This window comes from Mycetomoellerius zeteki, unplaced genomic scaffold, assembly GCF_001594055.1.
Source record: "Mycetomoellerius zeteki isolate Tzet28-1 unplaced genomic scaffold, Tzet1.0 scaffold583, whole genome shotgun sequence".
Classification (NCBI taxonomy): Eukaryota; Metazoa; Arthropoda; class Insecta; order Hymenoptera; family Formicidae; genus Mycetomoellerius; species Mycetomoellerius zeteki.
Window position 1 is genome coordinate 258954 of NW_017257592.1, and position 20023 is coordinate 278976.

The 20023-nt window shown below is 33.4% G+C and overlaps 2 protein-coding genes and 1 long non-coding RNA gene across 8 annotated transcripts; all 3 read right to left on the reverse strand.

Annotated features, from left to right (window-relative positions):
* Positions 1-6: 6 nt before the first annotated feature.
* LOC108728194 (uncharacterized) lies at positions 7-895 on the reverse strand. Its single transcript, XR_001936880.1, has 4 exons — positions 643-895; positions 407-575; positions 162-332; positions 7-109 (listed from the first exon to the last, which is right to left on the reverse strand). It is a non-coding gene; the product is annotated as an uncharacterized lncRNA (long non-coding RNA).
* A 977-nt stretch (positions 896-1872) lies between these two features.
* Ctps (CTP synthase) lies at positions 1873-8430 on the reverse strand. The gene is made up of 11 exons (XM_018456606.1): positions 8139-8430; positions 5486-5656; positions 5279-5364; positions 4972-5103; positions 4528-4692; positions 4145-4432; positions 3972-4060; positions 2835-3130; positions 2649-2756; positions 2319-2534; positions 1873-2163 (listed from the first exon to the last, which is right to left on the reverse strand). Exons 1-11 carry the CDS (start codon positions 8302-8304, stop codon positions 2075-2077), a joined length of 1806 nt encoding a protein of 601 aa, XP_018312108.1. The 5' UTR covers positions 8305-8430; the 3' UTR covers positions 1873-2074.
* Positions 8431-9619: 1189 nt separating this feature from the next.
* MBD-R2 (PHD finger protein MBD-R2) lies at positions 9620-19911 on the reverse strand. Of its 6 annotated transcripts, XM_018456638.1 has the most exons (18): positions 19602-19911; positions 17186-17693; positions 16877-17011; positions 15869-15895; positions 15004-15104; positions 14750-14832; positions 13968-14373; positions 13568-13682; positions 13187-13476; positions 13090-13101; positions 12118-12846; positions 11863-11994; positions 11614-11697; positions 11118-11403; positions 10899-11036; positions 10430-10824; positions 10032-10289; positions 9620-9791 (listed from the first exon to the last, which is right to left on the reverse strand). In XM_018456638.1, exons 1-18 carry the CDS (start codon positions 19882-19884, stop codon positions 9667-9669), a joined length of 4107 nt encoding a protein of 1368 aa, XP_018312140.1. In that variant the 5' UTR covers positions 19885-19911; the 3' UTR covers positions 9620-9666. The 6 variants fall into 6 exon arrangements, with proteins under 6 accessions (XP_018312140.1, XP_018312142.1, XP_018312141.1 ...); XM_018456640.1 differs by lacking the exon at positions 15869-15895; XM_018456639.1 differs by lacking the exon at positions 13090-13101.
* Between the last annotated feature and the right edge of the window lie 112 nt (positions 19912-20023).

The window sequence follows — 20023 nt, forward strand, 5'->3', positions numbered from 1 at the left end:
CCTGCTGATATTTTCAAAAGCGGTTGTGTCATTTTTTCTTTACTTAGTTGACGAAATAGAAATAATAGCAATTTTGTTTGCTCTGTAGACCAATGATGCCTCAAAGCACCTAACAAAAATTTTTATTTAATTATAAAACATAGTACAATACATTTTATTACCTGTAGTGTTACACGTAGCCATATTTTCATTATTTTCACTTCCATCATAATTATCAAACTGTCTATTTTCATTAGCTCTATCTTCAGAAACATTTGTGCCTATACAATGAGACTTTTGCTTGAGTATTTCTTTATTGTATTTATTAAACAGTTGTACACCAAACTGTGGATCTATAGAAATAAAAACTTGTAATAGAAAGTAAGAAAACACGCGAAAAGGATTTATCACACATTATGAGTTTTACCATTGTAGCACGTTTAAAAATATTATTTGGTACATGAAGTTCAATAGTATTTGACCCATTTGTTAACTTTAATACTTTATTATCGTGTGTTTCGTCATTTATTGCAGATTTGTTTCGAAATAATATTTTTGCTTTTGCATTATCAAAAATTTTTCTGCATATGATAGATCTGAAAATTTTAATTATGACAAAAATTTGGCGATTGCAATATTACGTTAATATTAATATGAGCTTACCATTATGAGCTAAATCATAAACGGTTTTTGTCACCAGAAAATTATACATTTTTTCATTGTGGTCTCGAATTTCTAAATGATACATTTTTTCTGTTGTTACTAACGACATTTACTGCCTATAGGCAATAGTTAAACAATTTGTAGGTTAAACGTAACGGGTTTGGAACACTTTTCGGTTTAGTTACGGAAACAACTAGGAAAAAAAATAAGCTAAACTAATTCGGTTCGGAATACACCCTGTGTTTTCTAGTGAAAACGAAATAATTCCGCTCGGAATTCAATCCGACTTGTTCCATAAGTCTGTTCTTTACTCCTGCACTTTCTGAACTGGTGAGAGAATAAAAAACAAGAACAGACCTCATGATAAGTGCCAATATACAGGTTGTGTTCCAAACTTCACTGCCAGCGCTGAAAATCTAGTTTATGTCTACATTTTCAGCATTGGTAGTGAATTTTGGAACACAGCCACAGTTTAAATTTTTCCGCGGAAAAGTATAGATTTAAAAATTTACAAAGATACTTCAGTACTTTTCTTTTTTTCCCCTTGAAACCGGAGAGGGAGAAGACTCACATATTTCTTAAATATAAAAGGCATTAGAAAGAGAGATTAAAAATAATATTCTTCACATCGTATTTTTTTTCAATAAATATTCGAAATATTCTAATTATTTATGAAAACGACAATTCATTTTTGTTTTGTTGTAACGGTTTACTAGTTATAATTTTAATATTTTTTGTTCTCACAATGTTCAATATGTATACATACACAAATTTTTTTTATTAAAACGTAATTTATTATAAAATATAAAACTTATTAATATTCAATGAATTTCACATTTTACATACATTATAAACATTTCATATAATTTCATTTTTTTTAAGTATTGTTACTCGAATAGTCGATTAATATACACATGAGGAGCAGACTTTCAAAATACGTTTTGTCTATAATGTGTAATTTTCAGAAAACGAGAAAGAAACTACGCACACAAGAAAACTACGCACTTTACAGAAAATAACAATATGTCAATTAGTAGAATATGAAATGTTAAATAAAATTATTTAAAAATTGCTAAAAATGTTAAACAAATGCATTTTGTTTGTTTCTAATTAAAAAACATAATACACTTCGAAATGTCTATGTTTCTTCAGCATATAAATTAACAAAAAAATGCTTTTTGAACATGTCAGAATAGCTTATAAGTCATTTAACACTGAATACTACGCCATCTCTAACTTAAAAAAAATGAATTTTGGACAAAACGCATTTTAAAAGTCTGCTCCTCATATCCTTTATGTTCAATCTTTTAATCGTGAATTATATAAGTAGGAAGCGTCAGACAAAAGCACAGCTATGAATCAAACTAATTTTAACTAATTTTAACTAAAATTATGGAATGAAATAAAATGAAACAAAAAATGAAGCTATATTCTAATCAAGACCCGATGTACTGCTACTACCGCTTCTACTCGTACCATTATTCAAGTGTAATTTTGTCATTTCTTCTACATAATCATCATCTGTAACAAGTCATATGTTATAAAAATTTCATACAAATTAAAATTGCCTAACTTTATATTGCAATACAATTATATTAAATATGTGATATCACATATTTATTTATATATATTATTTAATACAATTTTTATCTTTTCTTCGTTGTCTGATTCATTACCTGATTCATTATCGCTCAATTGACGTGGCGAAAATTTACATCCCCGTGCTAAGTATTGTTTCAATTTGCCAACACTGGCTAAAATTAGACCGAGGAATGGTGGGGATGGTTTTAATGGCCTTGATAGATATTCAGGATGGAATTGAACAGCTACATAATAACTATGTCCTTCTAATTCGGCAATTTCCATTCGTATATTTTCGTCATCGTCGCGACCTACAAGAATGTTGAATTATATTCTTCCTATTATCTATTATGTACAACCAATATTGTTTGATTAATATTTAATGAAAAAACTGTAATTTTATCGAGAGATACAATCTAACTCACCTACGAATTTTAAACCAGCCACTTCTAAATCATTGACAAATTCCGGATTTATCTCATACCTATGTCTGTGCCTTTCTTCAATAATTTCTTTACTATCGTACAATTTCTCTGAAGAATGATAAATGAAAAAATATATCGGGATGGAAAAGGAAATTTAACTCAGTCTCAATGAATTCTATTACTTACTTAGGATAGAATCACCGTAAAATCGGGTTTGTCTTTTGCCCAGTCTCATCGTTCCGCCCATAATACCTTGAGTATGTTCCGGCATATCTATTACTACGGGACTGTTAGTCTCTGGATCGATTTCTGTGGAATTTGCTGTTTCAAGATGTAAGACATTTCGCGCAAATTCAATGACCGCCGCTTGTAAGCCCAAACAAATCCCGAGGAACGGCTTGTCGTTTAATCTGCACCACTCGCAAGCCTTTATTTTTCCATTCATTCCTCTCTTTCCGAATCCACCCGGTACAATAACGCCGCTGGATACAATGAAAATACATTTTAATTAAAAATAATCTTGTATGATCAAGAATTGTGTGAATAAAACATCGAAAAGTAGATCATAAAAATATTTGTATTTGGGCCAGTTTCATCAACGCCAGTTAACTTAATCGGCCATTGACTGACCAATCGCGTTTGCTGTTTAGTAGAATTGACTAATTGCGGTTGGCAGTTAATCATCGATTAAGCTTAATCGGCTTGGTGAAACTGGTCCTTTGTCTTTTGGCGAATTCAGCATACGTGCACTGATTTTGCTCTAGTGCTGCCCTGACATAGTATGAGTGCAGAACCACTTTGGTGCTATGCCAAATTGCACTTGTCAGAAACGTCAGTGCAACATTTCTTGAACTCATTCAGTTCATTCGATTGGTCCGAATATAAATTCAGCACTACACTGGGTCAGTTTTCATTTGCCGAATATGATAATCTTAACGCACCGACAGTGCGCACAAGCCGAATGCGTGGTACTGAAAAAAAGTTCACACTCAGTGCGCACTAGTGCAGTCTGCCGAATTCGCTATTTGTCAAATCCCCTGTGTGGATTTTCGACCCTATTATTGGGTCACAGTATCATGCAATATGCATATTAGTGGCTCGCTTATGTTTCTGAATTTGATGATAGTAGTGGAATTCTACTCTTCAAAGTTTGTCAACACACTCGAGGGGACCTATAGTTTAACGCCGAACAATAGCGTATGCTATAAAATAGTGTATGCGGGACACAGGTGGGATGGAACCCATATCCACAAATCGCGAGTCAATCGCACTGAGCGGCGAGCCACTCGGCGACCCCATAAAAGTATACTGAAATATACTTACTTGCTTTTACAAAGCTGTTGCCAAGCTTCATGATATAGGACTGGATTCTCAGATAGTGTAGTTTGTTCTAGATTAGCAGCTTCTATGAACTGTAATGATAATCCAATACTTATAAATATATACGATCATACATGCATGAAATATGTATATAATCATAATAATTGCAACTTTACTGTCAAGTTTAGTTTATATCCAGCCCCAATGGCAGCATGTTGCAACGCTTTTGTAACGGAAGCATAGGAGTCCTCGAGTTTCGTGTATTTACCCACTAGAGCAATGTTAACGTCTTTTCGTAGATGATCAACGCGTTCAGCTAAATCCCGCCATTTTCGCATGAAGTATCGCGGACGTGGAACTCCGATATTCAATTGCAATCGATCATTAAGGAACTCTATAACACCTTGATATTCCATAAGAAGCGGTACTCGATATATGGATGTTAAATCGTGAATAGTTATGACCTGATCGAATAAGATATAAATATACGTTGATATTATCATTAATGTTTTCATAACAATACGTTGTAATATTAAAGTAAATATTTTTTATAATTTACCTGCTCCGGGGCCACATGACAGAAATTCGAAATTTTCTCCTTAACGGAATTACCAATAGGCTGTTCCGATCTACAAACTATCAGATCGGGTGACAAACCTAATCCTCTTAGTTCCCTAACGCTGGATTGCGTTGGCTTGGTTTTAGGTTCACCCGTCGATTTTGGCTAATAAACCCAAACAGAACACAAGTCATTATGATATCAAAATGATGTGAAAATGGTTCCAAAATGTTTATTAAGTCATTTTTCAATTATAGCTATGATTCATTTTAATGTCATTTTAACATCATTATGATTTGTTCTGGATATTCATGTTACTGTAATTGTTCAAAAGAAATTGTTCTCATAAAAATCATTCATAGTTTTGCAAAAATTATTCGTGCACTTATTATTGAGTGCATTTCTAGAAGAAACATGAGTATGTCAAGATATCATAATAGTTACCTGTGGTACTAAGGATACATGCGCCACACAGAAATTTTCTTTTTTCACTCTAAATTGAAATTGCCTAAATGCTTCTACAAATGGCATTCCTTCTATATCCCCTATTGTGCCTCCCAATTCCAGTATGCAAACCTATAAAGGATTATTAATACACAATTAAAATAATTACATTATAAATTTATACATAAAATATATTATCCAAAGAATATCTATTATTTAAATTTATATTTGTACATTTTGGGGAATTATCTAACTTACATAATAATAAAATATACTTATATAATAATAAAAATTCATAAATTAACACCTCTGGTTTAGTTCCATCTTCTGTTACAGACTGATTCGCGACTCTCTCCACCCATTCCTGAATAGCATCGGTAATATGGGGCACCACTAAAAAACAAAATATTCTTTCTTTATTAACTTATATAACTCAACGGTAGACAATCATACGATAGACATCTGCAAACTCATATGATAGACATCTGCAATATAATATAAATGGACTTGTAACCTTGTACTGTTTTTCCTAAGTAATCTCCTCGTCTCTCCTTCGTAATAACATATTGGTAAATTTTCCCAGTCGTTATGTTATTGTCTCTGTGAAGAGTGATGTCCAGGAAACGTTCGTAATTACCCAAGTCCAGGTCCACCTCTCCGCCATCATCGAGTACATAAACTTCACCTGTTTAACATCAAGAGAACCGTCCTCTAGAATGCATGTTTACAGATAGAATGACAGCAAAGGGGCGAAAACAAAAGCGGATGCGTCTAAAGGAAACCAGTAACATAAGAATGTTTTTCCTTCAAGGAATTTTTGTACCTGACAACTGACTGTATATCTGACTGGGAACAATGGGATGGGCGTTATTGTTTCGCTGGACATTAGAAACCATTCTCTTGAATGGTAAAGATAAAATAATAGGAATATAAGCATTCATGATAATTAAGTTTTAAAACAATAGTTTTCTATCAAATTGATTATTTTGATTGTTTTTATTATACATATGATATTAAATTTTCTCTGTTGTGTTTGGCGCAGTTAAAACTAAATAAATAATTTATTGTTAGTATAAACAATCTTGTTTTAATCAATAAGAAATATTTTAATTAATTATAACGTAATCATGAATAAAATACGATTTTAAACGTAAGTCTTTTACCTTGTAATGAAAATTTTTTTTTACAAATGTTAATGTGCAAACTTTTAATTGTACTTCCCTTCTTTGTTAGCTTTTCTTTTTTAAATTACATTTCTTATACTTCTATTCAAAAATTAAATATGAGATTATTTTATTTCATTATGCAAAAATTTAATAATAATCTTCTCCTTATCGCAATTAATTTGGCGATATCTAACTGTGTAGAAAATATACTTTGATTATTCTAATTTCTTATATAAAAGAATTATTTAATATAAATTTTAAAAAATTAATAACGGCTGATTTTTGCAGATCAACGTGACAATTAAAATTTAATTAATCGTAAACAAATTAAAATCCGATTTTTCATTTTCTGTTTACAATGCAAAAGAAAAAGGCTATAAATTTAATAAGTGCAATAACGGTTCGCTAACTTGACTCAACTAAATTTTTGTATCGGTAAAACCTATAAGGAATAACTGACCAACTTCGATTAATTTTATTGATTCTATTTATATCGTATATTGATTAATTTATCAAGCAATAAGCAATATTATTTGCCTAACATGGATTAGTTATTAATTTTCTGTTCTTTGATATGTAAGAAAAAGATCAGATTAAACGAATTTAAAATTTTTTTTGGTAATTCTGCCAATTAAGTTAACCAGAATTTAGTCTTACGCCCGTTTCTACCCCGATGTAGATTATCTTTAATCTCGATTTAATTTATATTTTATTTCTTTAAAAAATGTAATAAAGAAAAAGGGGCTACGAGCCAAAAATCATTTGTTATAACTTAAAAATGAAAAATAAACAATTATATCATTAAGTCAAAAATATTATAAACTTTAATAGAAAAACAAACGTTTCGATCGCGATCGGATCATTATCAATGTTTACATAAATTAATCAGTATGGTAAAACAAATATAATGAAAAATTACATGAAGGATCGAGTAGAATAAAAAAAAATTATACAAATTATAAAAGTACTTCGCTCTTTCTAATTTGAAACGCTAATATGGACATAATCGACGCATGATTATTGAAAGCTGGTACCGGTATTCGTATCTTGCTGGCAGTTGAAATGTCCGATAAGATTGTCAATGCATGTTTTCTTAAGTTATGTTATCGAATTCTCAGTCAGAAATAATGAAATTGGAGACAATGCGACGAGAGTGAAAAACCGACGTTACTTCTTGTCAGTGTTTAGAGATGATGATTTTATTTCTTTCTAATTTTTAGAAAAAAATTCTAATTTTATAAAAAATTCTAATTTATAGAAAAAAATTAAAAGCAAGTTAAATCGAGATTACGTTAAGTTACTCGTTAGTAGAAACAAGTACAAGAATTGAAAAAAACTGAAGAGCAAGTTGAACAGAGATAAAATTAATCTACATTGATAGAAACGGACTTTAGTTGTCCTAAAAATATTTTTGCAAGTCGCAAACGAATTAAGTTCAAAATCAAGGCGGGTCATCGCACACATTTGCAATTCTCTGCGGCGGAGCCATGTGAACAGACTTTAATAGCTAATTAGCGATGTAACGATATTGACATAAAATGGCGACGCGCCAGCACATGGCTGGAAACCGCTACAGAAGAATTGCCGCGTCGCGGTATTTTTATCACATAATCATATGACAAGTCTCATTCGGACGACAAATTAATTTCTTTTCTGCCCTCAACGGCGAAAAGGTTGAAGGCGAATAGACGGGATTCGACGCCGGTGAATGTATTCGAATTTAACCTCGTGGTCTTTCGGTATCTCTCGAAAAATTTAATATATTAAATAAATTTAATAAAACATTTAATATTTTCAATAAATATAATATATTCTTATCGTTTGAATGGAAAAATCGCAACGATAAAAAAAAAGAGAAGTTTCGAATTGTTTCTAGCGTTGTCGAAACGCTCGAGACTCCGCTGCGATTTTTCCATATCGAACGAACATGAGCGAAATCGGCGAGATCGAATTCGACGAAAATCCCGCCAATATTCGTGACGTTGAAGCCGTGCCTCTCACCATGCTCGTAGGGCGAGAACGTCCCGGCGTCTATGTTGATGTAGGGATCGATTTTGATGGACGTCACGCGGATGTTGCAATGCTTGAGGATGGTGCCGAACGAGCTGGCGATGACACCCTTGCCCACGCCGCTGATCACACCGCCGGTCACTAAAATATACTTCATAGCCGCCGAATTCGACCAAACTCGTGCACCACGCGAGAAAGAGAGATTCGTCCGCGCAAACGCGCGCGAAAACCTCTACTGGTCTCTACGGTCCGGAGCGAACTAAAGTCAAGTTTAGTTTAGTTACTGAACGAAGCGGACCGGACGGAATGCAGAACACTTCTGTGTATGTAATATGTATATTAGATATGTTCTTTGTAGTTGTACCGTGCTGTACTTTCGCTCCTAAAATGAGAGACAGATATAGAATTGACGTTGCGGAAAAAAGATGGAAAAGTGCTAAAAAGGAACAACTTGTAATATTTGGTGCAACAGTAAAGATAATATTAAAAAGAGGTCTATCCACAAGAAATCAATTTTACTTCGAAATCAAAATAGCAATACTTTATTCAAAGTTTACATGTTTAATTTTATATAAATAGTATATATTATGTACATAGATATACTATATATTGTATATATATAAATATATAACATATATAATTGTGCATATATATATTATGTAGATTTGATCCTTCAATTTTTCAATTTTTATTTTAAAGAGAAATTGACTAATTACAGAATTTTTCATTAAAATTAAAATTGCAAAGACTATCGCGATAGACCATATCGCGATAGACTACATACACTACACACATTTGTTTTTCTCTTTCATATCTAGCAATGCATAAATATTTCATAAAATAATTTTGGAATAAATTTAACAATTAAAAGCGTAAGCGTAAGGTAAAATAATTACCAATTATCTATGTAATATATTTAAAATGTAGGACTACGTAAAATGTTCAAATATTAATGATAGACTATATAAATAATTCTTTGAATGTATATATTAAAAAAAAAAGGATTTAAGTTTGGATTATGTTAGCATTCGCTGTTAGGATGTACACAGAGACGTACAAACTATAACGATTTAAAAAATATCTTTTTACTTTTTTAATATTATTGCAAGTTTAAAATAAATTCTAAATGCAAAATCTAGTAGATTTATTTAATAGCTATCTTAAATAGTTGAATTTTATTCCTAGTATGAGAAAATAATTATTTGCATTAGTGACACAAGTCAAGGAGAAATATCATTCATATCTATATATTGTACTTATATCTATTAGGGATGCATCGGATATCTGAAAAGTATCCGGTATTCAGTATTATCCGATATCCGGAAAATATGGGATATCCGACTCAAAAAATTGCCTTCTCGGATATCTGATGTTACATTCTTTCCGAATATCCGATATCCGGTAATTTTACGATCCGATGCATCCCTAATATGTATTATATATCTATATACGTATATACTACCTATCTAGCCTCTATATACACAAAAATACATTATGTCCTCAAGTTTGAGAACTGTCTTCAACATAACGCTGCCAATTTTCGGACTGTGTTCAAGTCACGAAGGAGCATCTGGACCGTCTGCTTAGTACGAGGTTGCACAAGTGGATCCGATACAAGTTCATCCGGGTCCATTGCCTCTAGAGCTGCGCATTAAAACACATGAATTAACACCAATTTAATCTTAAATCCCGAAACAATAGGTGCAGTAAGCTTTAAGCCGCAAGATATTGGATAATCATAGTTGAATATAAGGAAAATAATTGACTGTGATTTTACGATTTAAGGCTTACTACACTTATTGTTTCGGAAAACTAACATATTTTTTAAAGAAATGCGTGTCACGTTTCTTTGTGTTTTATACGTATTTTTTTTTTATTACGTACCAAAAATTTGCGTTTCTATGGATGTTAATCTCGAATCAATGTGACATTGAAAATGCTCAATATGTTCCAACAATCGCATTCGGCATTCGGCTGGGTCAATCGGCGCTTCGGGTTCTGGTATAAAAGGCTGCGGAAGTGCGGAGACTTCATTCTCGACGGTTATACTAGTTTCTTGTTGGACGTTGTCAATAATAAGCGATCCAGAATTGAGATTTTCAGATACAGGATTATCAATAATAGTTTTGTCAGCTAACAAATCTGTATAAAAATATTATATAATATGTATAGCGCAGTTGTATTTATTGTCTTATATGTTAAAAATTTAAGTCTATTAAAAAATACAGGATAATTTTTTAACCGAAATAATTTTTTTTTCTATTTCGACTGCATCACTGTACCTGCGCCTTCCGCTTTAATGTCTGACGTAGCAATGTCCTTTTCTTTTATGTCTGAATTACTACTCGTTAATGCGTCTAAAAGTATATGGCTATCTTTCGAATTCATCAAGCTTTCCTTCTTGCTGATAATTCTGGATTCATCAGAATGTGTGCTATCCTCTTCTAAAATTTTCATCAATTCCGAATCGGAAGCGATCGATTTTTCATCTTGATCATCCTTCGACAATTTGATATCAGTCTTTGTCTCGACACGTCGCGGAATTTCCGAACCTGTATCAGTAAAACTTGTCGCTTTAGTTATTTCCATCACTGGTACTGGTTCCATATCTATTTTCGACACATCCATTTTCTCCCAATTCTTGGCCCAAAGATATAATTTCGGATGATCTTTCTTTCTGTATAAATTTGAAACAAATTAGTCGCTATAACACAAACATAATTTTTCCAAGCAGAAGAAGATATAACTTACTGTGCTACGTTGATTTTTACACGCAGACTATGAAGAAGTTGTTGGATTTGTAACAGTGCAGCAACCAAATCATAAGAACGCTTCAACATTGCAGTCCTTTGATTGATCATATTCTGATTTCGAGTTCGATTAGGTAAGCTGCAAATAAAAAAAAAACAAATAGATTATTATATATAATTATTATCATACACGATCAAAGTACAACCGTGAATAAATTACCTTGGCAACTTTCCTTCCTTAATCCAGTCCTGATCGTGAAAGTATTTCTTAGAAGGCCGTTGTCGATATGGATTTCGGCATATGTAACAAATGTATTTTTCAGGAACATCCTTTTCCTTTTCAATGAAATTACAATGACCGTGTTGCCAGCAGAGACAAAGATCGCACTGTATCATCAAACCGTCCTCTTCCATAAAGCCACATGTGCAATTTATTATTTCTTCTCTTCGAAGCTGTTCTACTTTTACCAGTTCGCCATTGATCATCATCATCACTCCTTCACTCTCTATGATACGAAGCCAACACATTTATTTATTTATTTTACATAAAAAAATTTTACAGTAAAGAGATGTGTGTGGTGAGAGGTGTATATTAAATACTAATGTGTATTTCTTGCGAGCATATAAAATAAAATGTAACAATGAAAATAAAATTGGCAATACATGAAATCATGAAACAAAGTCAATAAAAGATTAAAAAAAAATCAACAATGTACCTTCTGTATCATTATTAATATCTGTTTTGATTGCATCCCCTTTTAGGGGATCAGCTTTATCAATGCGTGAATCATTTAGTTGACCTAAGAAACAACAGAAATAATACAATAATATTATGCGGCGTATCCTGCTTTAAAAAATCCCAAGTACATGGTTGCATTAAATTAAAGAAAAAAGCATATCTAAAACAAAATAATTGTTTTCGTAACGTATGGCTTTGTAAAGTACGGCAAAATGCTCGCACTTACTATTCTGACTATTTTCGTCGCTCTTTGAGTCGGATTTTCTACGGCTGTATCTATACATAAGTGCCGTAGGTCCTTCGACGTCCATAGCACTGTCGTCTAGATCACCGAAACTATCGGTAAGATCTGACATACCTATCCAAAGGAATATTGAATGTTATGTATATTAATCTTTCTTTTGTAAATTAATATAGTTAAAAAATATAGAACTTGCCTTAGAAGGCAAAAATCTTTGTGAAAATGTGGAAGGATTCTTACCATGTCGCTTCTTTGCTTTAACTGACAAGTCCACACTATGTTCAGTAGGCCTTTTTTTCTGGTTTTTTGCGCGCTCACCGTGCGTCACATCATCCAGAGGTTTTGTCCTATCGGTCCTTTGCACCTCCGATGCTGCGACTGGTCTTACAGGCAACAGAGTTTTAATGCCACCTTGTGCTTTTTCTTCTTTTACTTTCATATCAAATAATGTACCAGGGGACAATGCGCAGACATTCTCTCTTTTCTTTTCAATATCATCATCTATCTCTATACTGTGGTTAGATATTGGTGACATTGTTTCAATTTTCATGTCCTCCTTCTGCGAATCATTACACTTTGCTAATTGATCCATTTCTTCTTCCTCCGGCATCACTGGACCAGGTACTGACGGAGATGTTGGTTGCATAGTATTCAATGTTGATTGTAATAAAGTAGACGGCGATTTTTCAGGAAGAGATTTTTTTTTCGCAGATTTATTCATTTTCTCCATGAACGTCGGTTTTTTGGGAATTATATCTTCTATAGATTCTCCGATCGTTCTTGCATAAGCCAAATCTTCAACTTTTGGGGTAGAGCCCAGAAATTTGGAATATTCAGGATGATAATGTTTTATATGCATTTGCAGCAAATTTTCTTTTCGAAAATTTTTATTGCATCCTTCTTTGGGACATTTATAAGCGCTGTCCTCCATTTCTACGCGAAGTCCACCACGAAGTCCAATAAAGACAGCTATTTGAAAGAATATTAATAAAAAAATTATATTATAAAGTATTCAAAAATTTATATTATGTTTTAAAAAAATCCCATCTATTTAATTAACATAATTTACATTATCTTATTAATTTCAGCAATAAACAAGATAAAGAAAGGTTAATTGTTCTAAAAAAGCAAAAATACATAAAGCTTATATTCGCTATACTTTGCTTGGAGTCTATTTAATTTTGCAAAAATACAATATCTACGAGTACTTACAATAGATCATCTCTGTTGAATTAGTAGAATGTAAAAAACATTGCAAAGATTAAAATGTGACGTGCATTAAAATATATGTATATTGCAAAAATCTTACCACCATCCGTAGTAGATGAAGTAGGCATGGAGGCGACTGGTGTAGGGTCGGGATTAGTCGTTACCGTAGTAAGTAACGTAGTCTCAGGTGTTTTCGTTTTAGGCAATAAGGTTTTGATCTTCTTTGGTGTAACTTCCGGTGTAACTTCTTGTTTCACGCGATGTGGGTGGTTTCGCTTTCTGCGATGTATACAGAAGTCGAATTTTTCGGGGTCGAAATCATACTGCCCTTGATTCTCCATGAATACCCTGATGTCATTTCTCGATCTGAACTTCTTCCCGGTCTGCTTACTTTTATAAGAAAATTATACACGAATTTTATTTCATATAAAAATTTTATTATTTAATAATCATTGTGAATAAAATATATCTTTTATCTTACTGTATAAACAAGACGTCCCATTTTCCAGCAGACGAGCCGGCTTTTCTCTGTGTAAAATGTTTTTCCCAACCGGGAGGCAATCTCTTGTCTGGTACTATTATAGATCGACGAGGTCCTGAAATATTTTTCATATTTCAATTAGTAAAAAGGCATCATGATCAAATTATTAATCAGGAGCATCAAAATCAAAGCTGGTTCTTTTTGCGAAATTAATTTTTTTTGTCATTATTATATAGTTAATTTACAAATGTTCTGATCTCTATGATTAGGCCACTTTCAGTGTGTCAAATAAACAATATATGCATATAAAATTATTAATAAATCAATTTCCATGTTATATTGAAATATTATACTTTTACAGGCTTAAAAATATTTTTAATGAAATTGCACTGTAACTCACCATCATTACCATCTACAATATAAGATTCTGTTCCTTGTGGTTCTCCATCAATCCATTCAGGACCAACATTTTCTTCAACTTGATCCGTTTCAACCTTGGGTACTTCCTTCTTGCTTTTCTTCGAGTACGATTTGATTTTTGAGGGATTAGTTTCGAAACCTCTCAACAAATCTGTTCCTGGATCATAACAAGGACCGTATTGGGTACCATCCATCTCGATCTTGTTCTCTGAAGAGGTTTCTCCACTTTCCTTGACGACAGTCTCCTCCTTCTTTGGTGTTTTGTCGGTATCTTGTTTCGTCCGTTTCCTCGAATGAGTGTTAAACAACTCCATAACTGTATGCTTCCTTTTCTTATCCCTTCTTTCTTGTTTACTGCCGATATACCCATCCAATTCGCTTAATTGCTTGTTAATGTAAAAAAAAAATCATCTTAGAAATCATGCCGATAAAATATAACAATAGCAATATTTATTTTTTTTTAGTTGGACTTCTTGAATGATTTATTTCTTTCAGTTCAGCTAAAAAAAACATACCTAATATAAAAATCTTCTAAAAAATATATATAAGAATCTCAATTAAAAAATTTCATCTGCAACACAGCTTGTTCCAAGTTTCTACTGTAGAATCACTTTTGCATTCATATGACTTATTGAAGTAGTAGTTAGGAAATAAAACAAAATGATACAAAATTCACTATGAAAGTATCATTTGGCTTTACCAATTCAGGATTTCTTTGAAAACTAAGAAATAACAACATAACCTCAATCTGGAGATCTATACCTTCGAATTTCCAGCGATCTTGGTCATTTTCGACGACTTGACGATCTTCGCGTATCCATCGTCGAAAAGCACGTTATACCTGTCTAAGAAAAAAAGGACTTACTTAGGACCACCTCTAAGCCACATCGGGACAGAAAAAAAATGTTACATCCACAGATTCGTCTCTGAATAGCCAAATGTCAAATCTATGGGAACGCAGTCTAGAGTCTAGCCTCTTCCGCTCGCGCGGTTAGGGGTTAGGTTAGGTGGCTTACCATTAGTCAGGACCGCGCTCACTTTGGCTGGATACTTTTTGCCATCCGCCCACGTAGCGAGTATCCTCTCACCCACCGAAAATTCTTTCATCTTCGCTTCCCTGTAGGTGCGAAATCCTCGCATTATACACGCGGCGAACAGAGAACACGATGCACGCGGATTTTAGCAAAACGGAGGGAAAACTACAAGTGGGGGTTGGAGAGAGGGAGAAGCAGGAAAAAATATGAGTCTCGCGTCGTTAGGGTTTCTCATTTTTTTCCCCCTCTCCTCGAGAATTTGACTCCTAGAGGGCTAGGATGGTCAGAGCACAATTGTTAGAACCGTTAGAGATTCGTCTGATTCGTCAGAATTTGAAAGTCTGGATCCAACGTTTCGATAGAAAAATTGTTACAATAATACGTTTGAAGCACGATTAACGTAAGTATATCGGTGAAAACGAGTAACGGGATGCAGTAATTATACAATGCTTGTTCGTATCAAGCAATGCATGCGAGACACGATGCAATGCATAATTAGTATTACATCATATTACACAATGCAAAGAAAGTTTCCTATCCTATGTTATCCGCAATGATAAGTCGATATTTTTATTTTTACTACGTTATATATTTTTGCTTATGTAACATAAAGAAATCAGAGTCAATGTACATAGTGTGAAGTGAACATTTTATTTGTGTATTCCGTTGTTCGAGATACGTGGATAATGGGCCAATATTTGTCATCCTTGCCAAAGTAATCAATATGAGGATTCTAAATAGTATTTAACTTTTGTTAATTGCAGCACATAAACAAGTATGTAAAACAATAAACTATTACTGCTACGATCAAGTATTAGAACTATTCATTAACACAATTTCAACTTACGGAGATGGCGGAATCCAAGCTTGTTCGCTTTAAGGAAAGACAAATGACAATAACTTAAGATGTAATCTTTTAGATTGATATTTTGGTTGATATTCATGGTCGATTCTTATTTAACACCGTTTTCCATTTGATGACACAAATCGACACAAGCGTCGTTCTATCTTTCTTGATATTCAGAGAGTAACAAAGATAGAACGGCACTTGTGCCGACTGTGTCTCCTAAAAGGAAAGCAGCCAATGACTATCTTAAATACAGTCTTTAGATATCATGAACCAATCAGAAAGCTGCATTAGCCTCTTAAGATATTACTTAAGATGGTCTTAAAATAAAAACCGATTATAAATACTGGCCACAGTCTGTTCTTATTTCAAAATCATTTTAAGGGAATACTAAAGTAACCGAATTATTATCGATATTATAATCATATAAAAATTTTCGAACTAACTGAATGAAATAAAAAATCCTTTTACAGAATTAAAGCAGACGCAAAATTATGGAAGTGCAGTGGACTTTATACTAAAATAGAAAAAAAAGTTAAAAACACTTAACTTTTTTTCCATTTTAATATAAAGTCCATTGCATCATCTCTCATTCAGTAAATTTGAAGATTTTTATACGACTGTAATGTCAATAATTTGGTCACTCCAGCATCTCCTTGAATAATGTCTTAAGATATTAAAATACTATTTTGTAGCCGGTATTAATAGTCTATTCTTATTTTGAGACTGTCTTATATAGTGGTTTCAAATGCTAATACAACTCTGTGATTGGCTTATGACATCTCAAGACTACACTTAAGACCACCTTAAATATGTGAACTGACTATGAATACCAGTCTGTGATTTAATTAAATAATTAGATAGTTTATGATATCTTAAATTATATAAAAAGCGATTTTAAATATAAGAATCGACTTTGAGAAAAATATAGAAATGAATTAAATAATTTATACGAGTCATCGATGCTATTACGACACTTTCAATGACAAAATTAGAACACCAACTTACTTCTGTGGGGTTTGCAATACACGTAGTCTGGAGCTGTCCATTGGTATCCATTCATCAAATCTCGAACTCCACTTGTCAAAGTGTATTAAAACTTCCCTTTCGTCCCAATCTGTTTCTACCACTTTTGCAGAATACCTGCGCATAAATATTAATCAATATATATTATACTTATTTCATCAAAATTTTTAATATAACTTTTAATTTATCTTGTCCATACAAAGTTGCAAGCACTTTTTGTATCGCACAATAATTTCTCGTGTTTTCTTCTAATATACATTTTTTATTGAAATTGTATTTGACGATACTTGCCACTTATCGTTAAAGTCTTTCGCTTCCAATTTGGCACCAGGAAAAAATTTCAAATCACCACGATTTAAAACTTTTGGTTTCAAGTCTTCTGATTTGTCGAATTCCTTGTTGCCGGATAATTTTAATTCCTCCTTTACTATTAAATCTTTGGCACTAGTCTTCATTTCTGTTTCTGGCTCGACGATACCAAGTTGCATCGCTACTGTATTCACTTTATTATCTGAATTTTCGGTCGGTTTGTCCATCTTGGATATTTTTCTTTCTTCTTTCGAATTTATCATTTTGTATTCATTATCTGTTACTTCTGAGCTATCAGGGAGGTTTAAGGAATCTGCCGACGACTCAGGTCTGGAATAACACGTTTCGCCGCAACTGTCGGATTTAGGTGTTCTCGCCTCAGATAATAACGGTGAGGCAGAATGTTCCAAATTTAGTATTTCCGAATTGATCAGATCCAAATCTTCTTGAGCGTACGACGTAGAAGACTTCACCGACATGATAACAGGATCTGAAAAGGCGGAAATATAATTGTTCACCTTGATAAAAATTGTATATATACAATCTTTATCCATGCTCTATGCCATGTGAAAAAATCAACTAAAATAAAATAAAACCCGATAAAGTTATTTCAAAGAATTGTATTCTTCCCAAGAAAAAAAGAACGTTTTTAATATAAAATAAAAAGAAGGGCTATGAGCCAGTTAAAAATAAATTAAGAACATTTAATATTCAGAAAATAAATACATTAACAAACGTTTCGACACCGATCGGATCATTCTCAATGTTAAAACAAATTTAAAGAACGTTTTTATTTTTATAAAAATAAGCTGATAAGGCTGTATACAGAATATCTCAAATTATCTAGTTTTATCTCTTTTCTAATAGGTTTTACAAATTTAAAATAGATGGATCTTTTTAAAAATATCGAGACGTCAATAATTTCCAGATTAGGAAGTTCGCTTCTCGTGAACTACATTTCAAATGGAAGAAATGAACAAGAAAATTGTATTCTTTAGCAAATTTTAAATGATGTATCCAAATTTTAATAATTTCTAGATTAGAAAGTTGTTTCTTGTGAATTAAATTTCTAATGGAGGAAATAAATTTAAAAACTTGCATTCTTTATAGTGAATCTCAAGTGGAGCTTCCTCCAAATTTTAATTTTCTTTTGCTTAGGAAAAATAAATTCAAAGTCAAAGAATCTGTCACTGTGAAAGGTCACGTGATTCTTTTTATATATATATATATATATATATATGTAGAATCAAATTTGCGATGTTACAGTGAAAGCATAAAATTCAATAATTATATGTTTTAAAATCCAATAATTGTACTATTATAGTAAATATATACAATTATTTAAAGTTCTAATAAGCCTAAAGAATAAAAATATATTTACTGTCATTAATAAATTTATACACTTATCAACAAATGTATACACATAATAATACACTGTAGTAAATGTCATATCAATTGACGTAAATTTTTGCAATTGTACATTTTATCAATAAATGATTTATTATTTGAACTGTATAAATAATCAATACTTTTTTATTTAATTGAAATAAAGGGATGAACACAAAATTATAGATTATAACATAATCTTTGATTACATGGAAATACTTGTTATAAAACTAAACAAAATTTTTTTTAATAAATAGAAAACAAACGTATTCTTATTACGTTATTTAATAAAATATGATCTTCGTTTATTGCACAAGACAGTAGACATGGCACTTTGAAGTATGCTCCTTTATGCCATTTGTAATATTCCATTTAAAAACACCTGTTACATTAGAATAGTAAGTATACACATTTGCCAGTATATCGATTTGGCTTTTAACATTTTTGAATGATAAAATTAGTACACGTAGCTTTCTAATGAACGACTACTGATTTCATGCTTTTACTATAAAACACTAAAAAAATGCTGTCGCGCCGCATTGCGAATACCGGCTTAGAGAGTTATCGCCGGCGAACATTCGAACGTCGCTGATCACTCGATTCTATTCTCACACGAGCGTTCGTTAACGCTGTCGGACGACAATGACACTGTCGGACACATCGGTGTGTCGTTAGAAAAAGCGGACTTTTAGAATAGAGAGATCTACCGGCATGACGCCGGTGCGACGTAACACGTTCGCGAGCTCGAAGCTGGCGCTCCTATATGCATGAAACAGGCGACGAGGAGAGGTGAGGGAAACAAGGAGAACACAGCGGAGAGGGCACAAGGTAGAGCGAAACGAGGGAGAGAGGGAGGAGAGTGTTCGCGCGCGCGCACGAGAGAGAGTGAAAGAGACGGATGCGCGAAACGCAACTACGTTGCGTTTTACGCCCGATGTGCACTTCGCTCTCGCGACACCGGGCGAACGGACGTCTCTCTTCCCTCGTCCGGCTCTCGCCGCGTCACACGTACCGGGATGATCGTCATAGTCCACGAAAATCGTGGGTACACTGCCCCGCTTGAGTAAGAGCTTGTGACCGCCCCGCGCGGTCTCGTAGTCGGCACGTTTAAAATGCCTATGGCAGACGACCTGGCCTGGCGTCGGCTTGAAACCCGTCTCGAAGCCGCCGCTGGCCAACCACCTGTCCCTTAGCGCGATGTCCTTGGGGAATTTGTGCAGCGGCAATCCTTTGGCGCGCGCCTCTCGCACGTCCGCTTTGCAGCTATCAACGCAGCATTTGCGCGCCATTCCCATCGCCCCCGCCGCCGTCACCGCCGCCGTCACCGCCGTCGTCACCGCCGCCGCAGAAGCAGGTATACGCCGCTTCATTTGTACTCCGCCGGCCGCTACATAGCGGTTTGCGCAGGACGTTCCGCAGCGCGGAAACCGGGTA

Bases quoted from the DNA above. Each gene is read 5' to 3' on its own strand.
- MBD-R2 (XM_018456638.1), bottom strand. From the start codon at position 19,884: ATGGGAATGGCGCGCAAATGCTGCGTTGATAGCTGCAAAGCGGACGTG. The intron at 15,105-15,868 runs GTAAGTTGAAAT...TCGCACCTACAG, and splicing joins GCTTGGATTCCGCCATCTCC to GGAAGCGAAGATGAAAGAAT. The intron at 11,995-12,117 runs GTAAGAATCCTT...TCCTTTGGATAG, and splicing joins TAAAGCAAAGAAGCGACATG to GTATGTCAGATCTTACCGAT.
- Ctps (XM_018456606.1), bottom strand. From the start codon at position 8,304: ATGAAGTATATTTTAGTGACCGGCGGTGTGATCAGCGGCGTGGGCAAG. The intron at 5,657-8,138 runs GTGAGAGGCACG...GATGTTAAACAG, and splicing joins GTTCTCGCCCTACGAGCATG to GTGAAGTTTATGTACTCGAT. The intron at 4,693-4,971 runs GTAACTATTATG...TGGGTTTATTAG, and splicing joins ATGTATCCTTAGTACCACAG to CCAAAATCGACGGGTGAACC.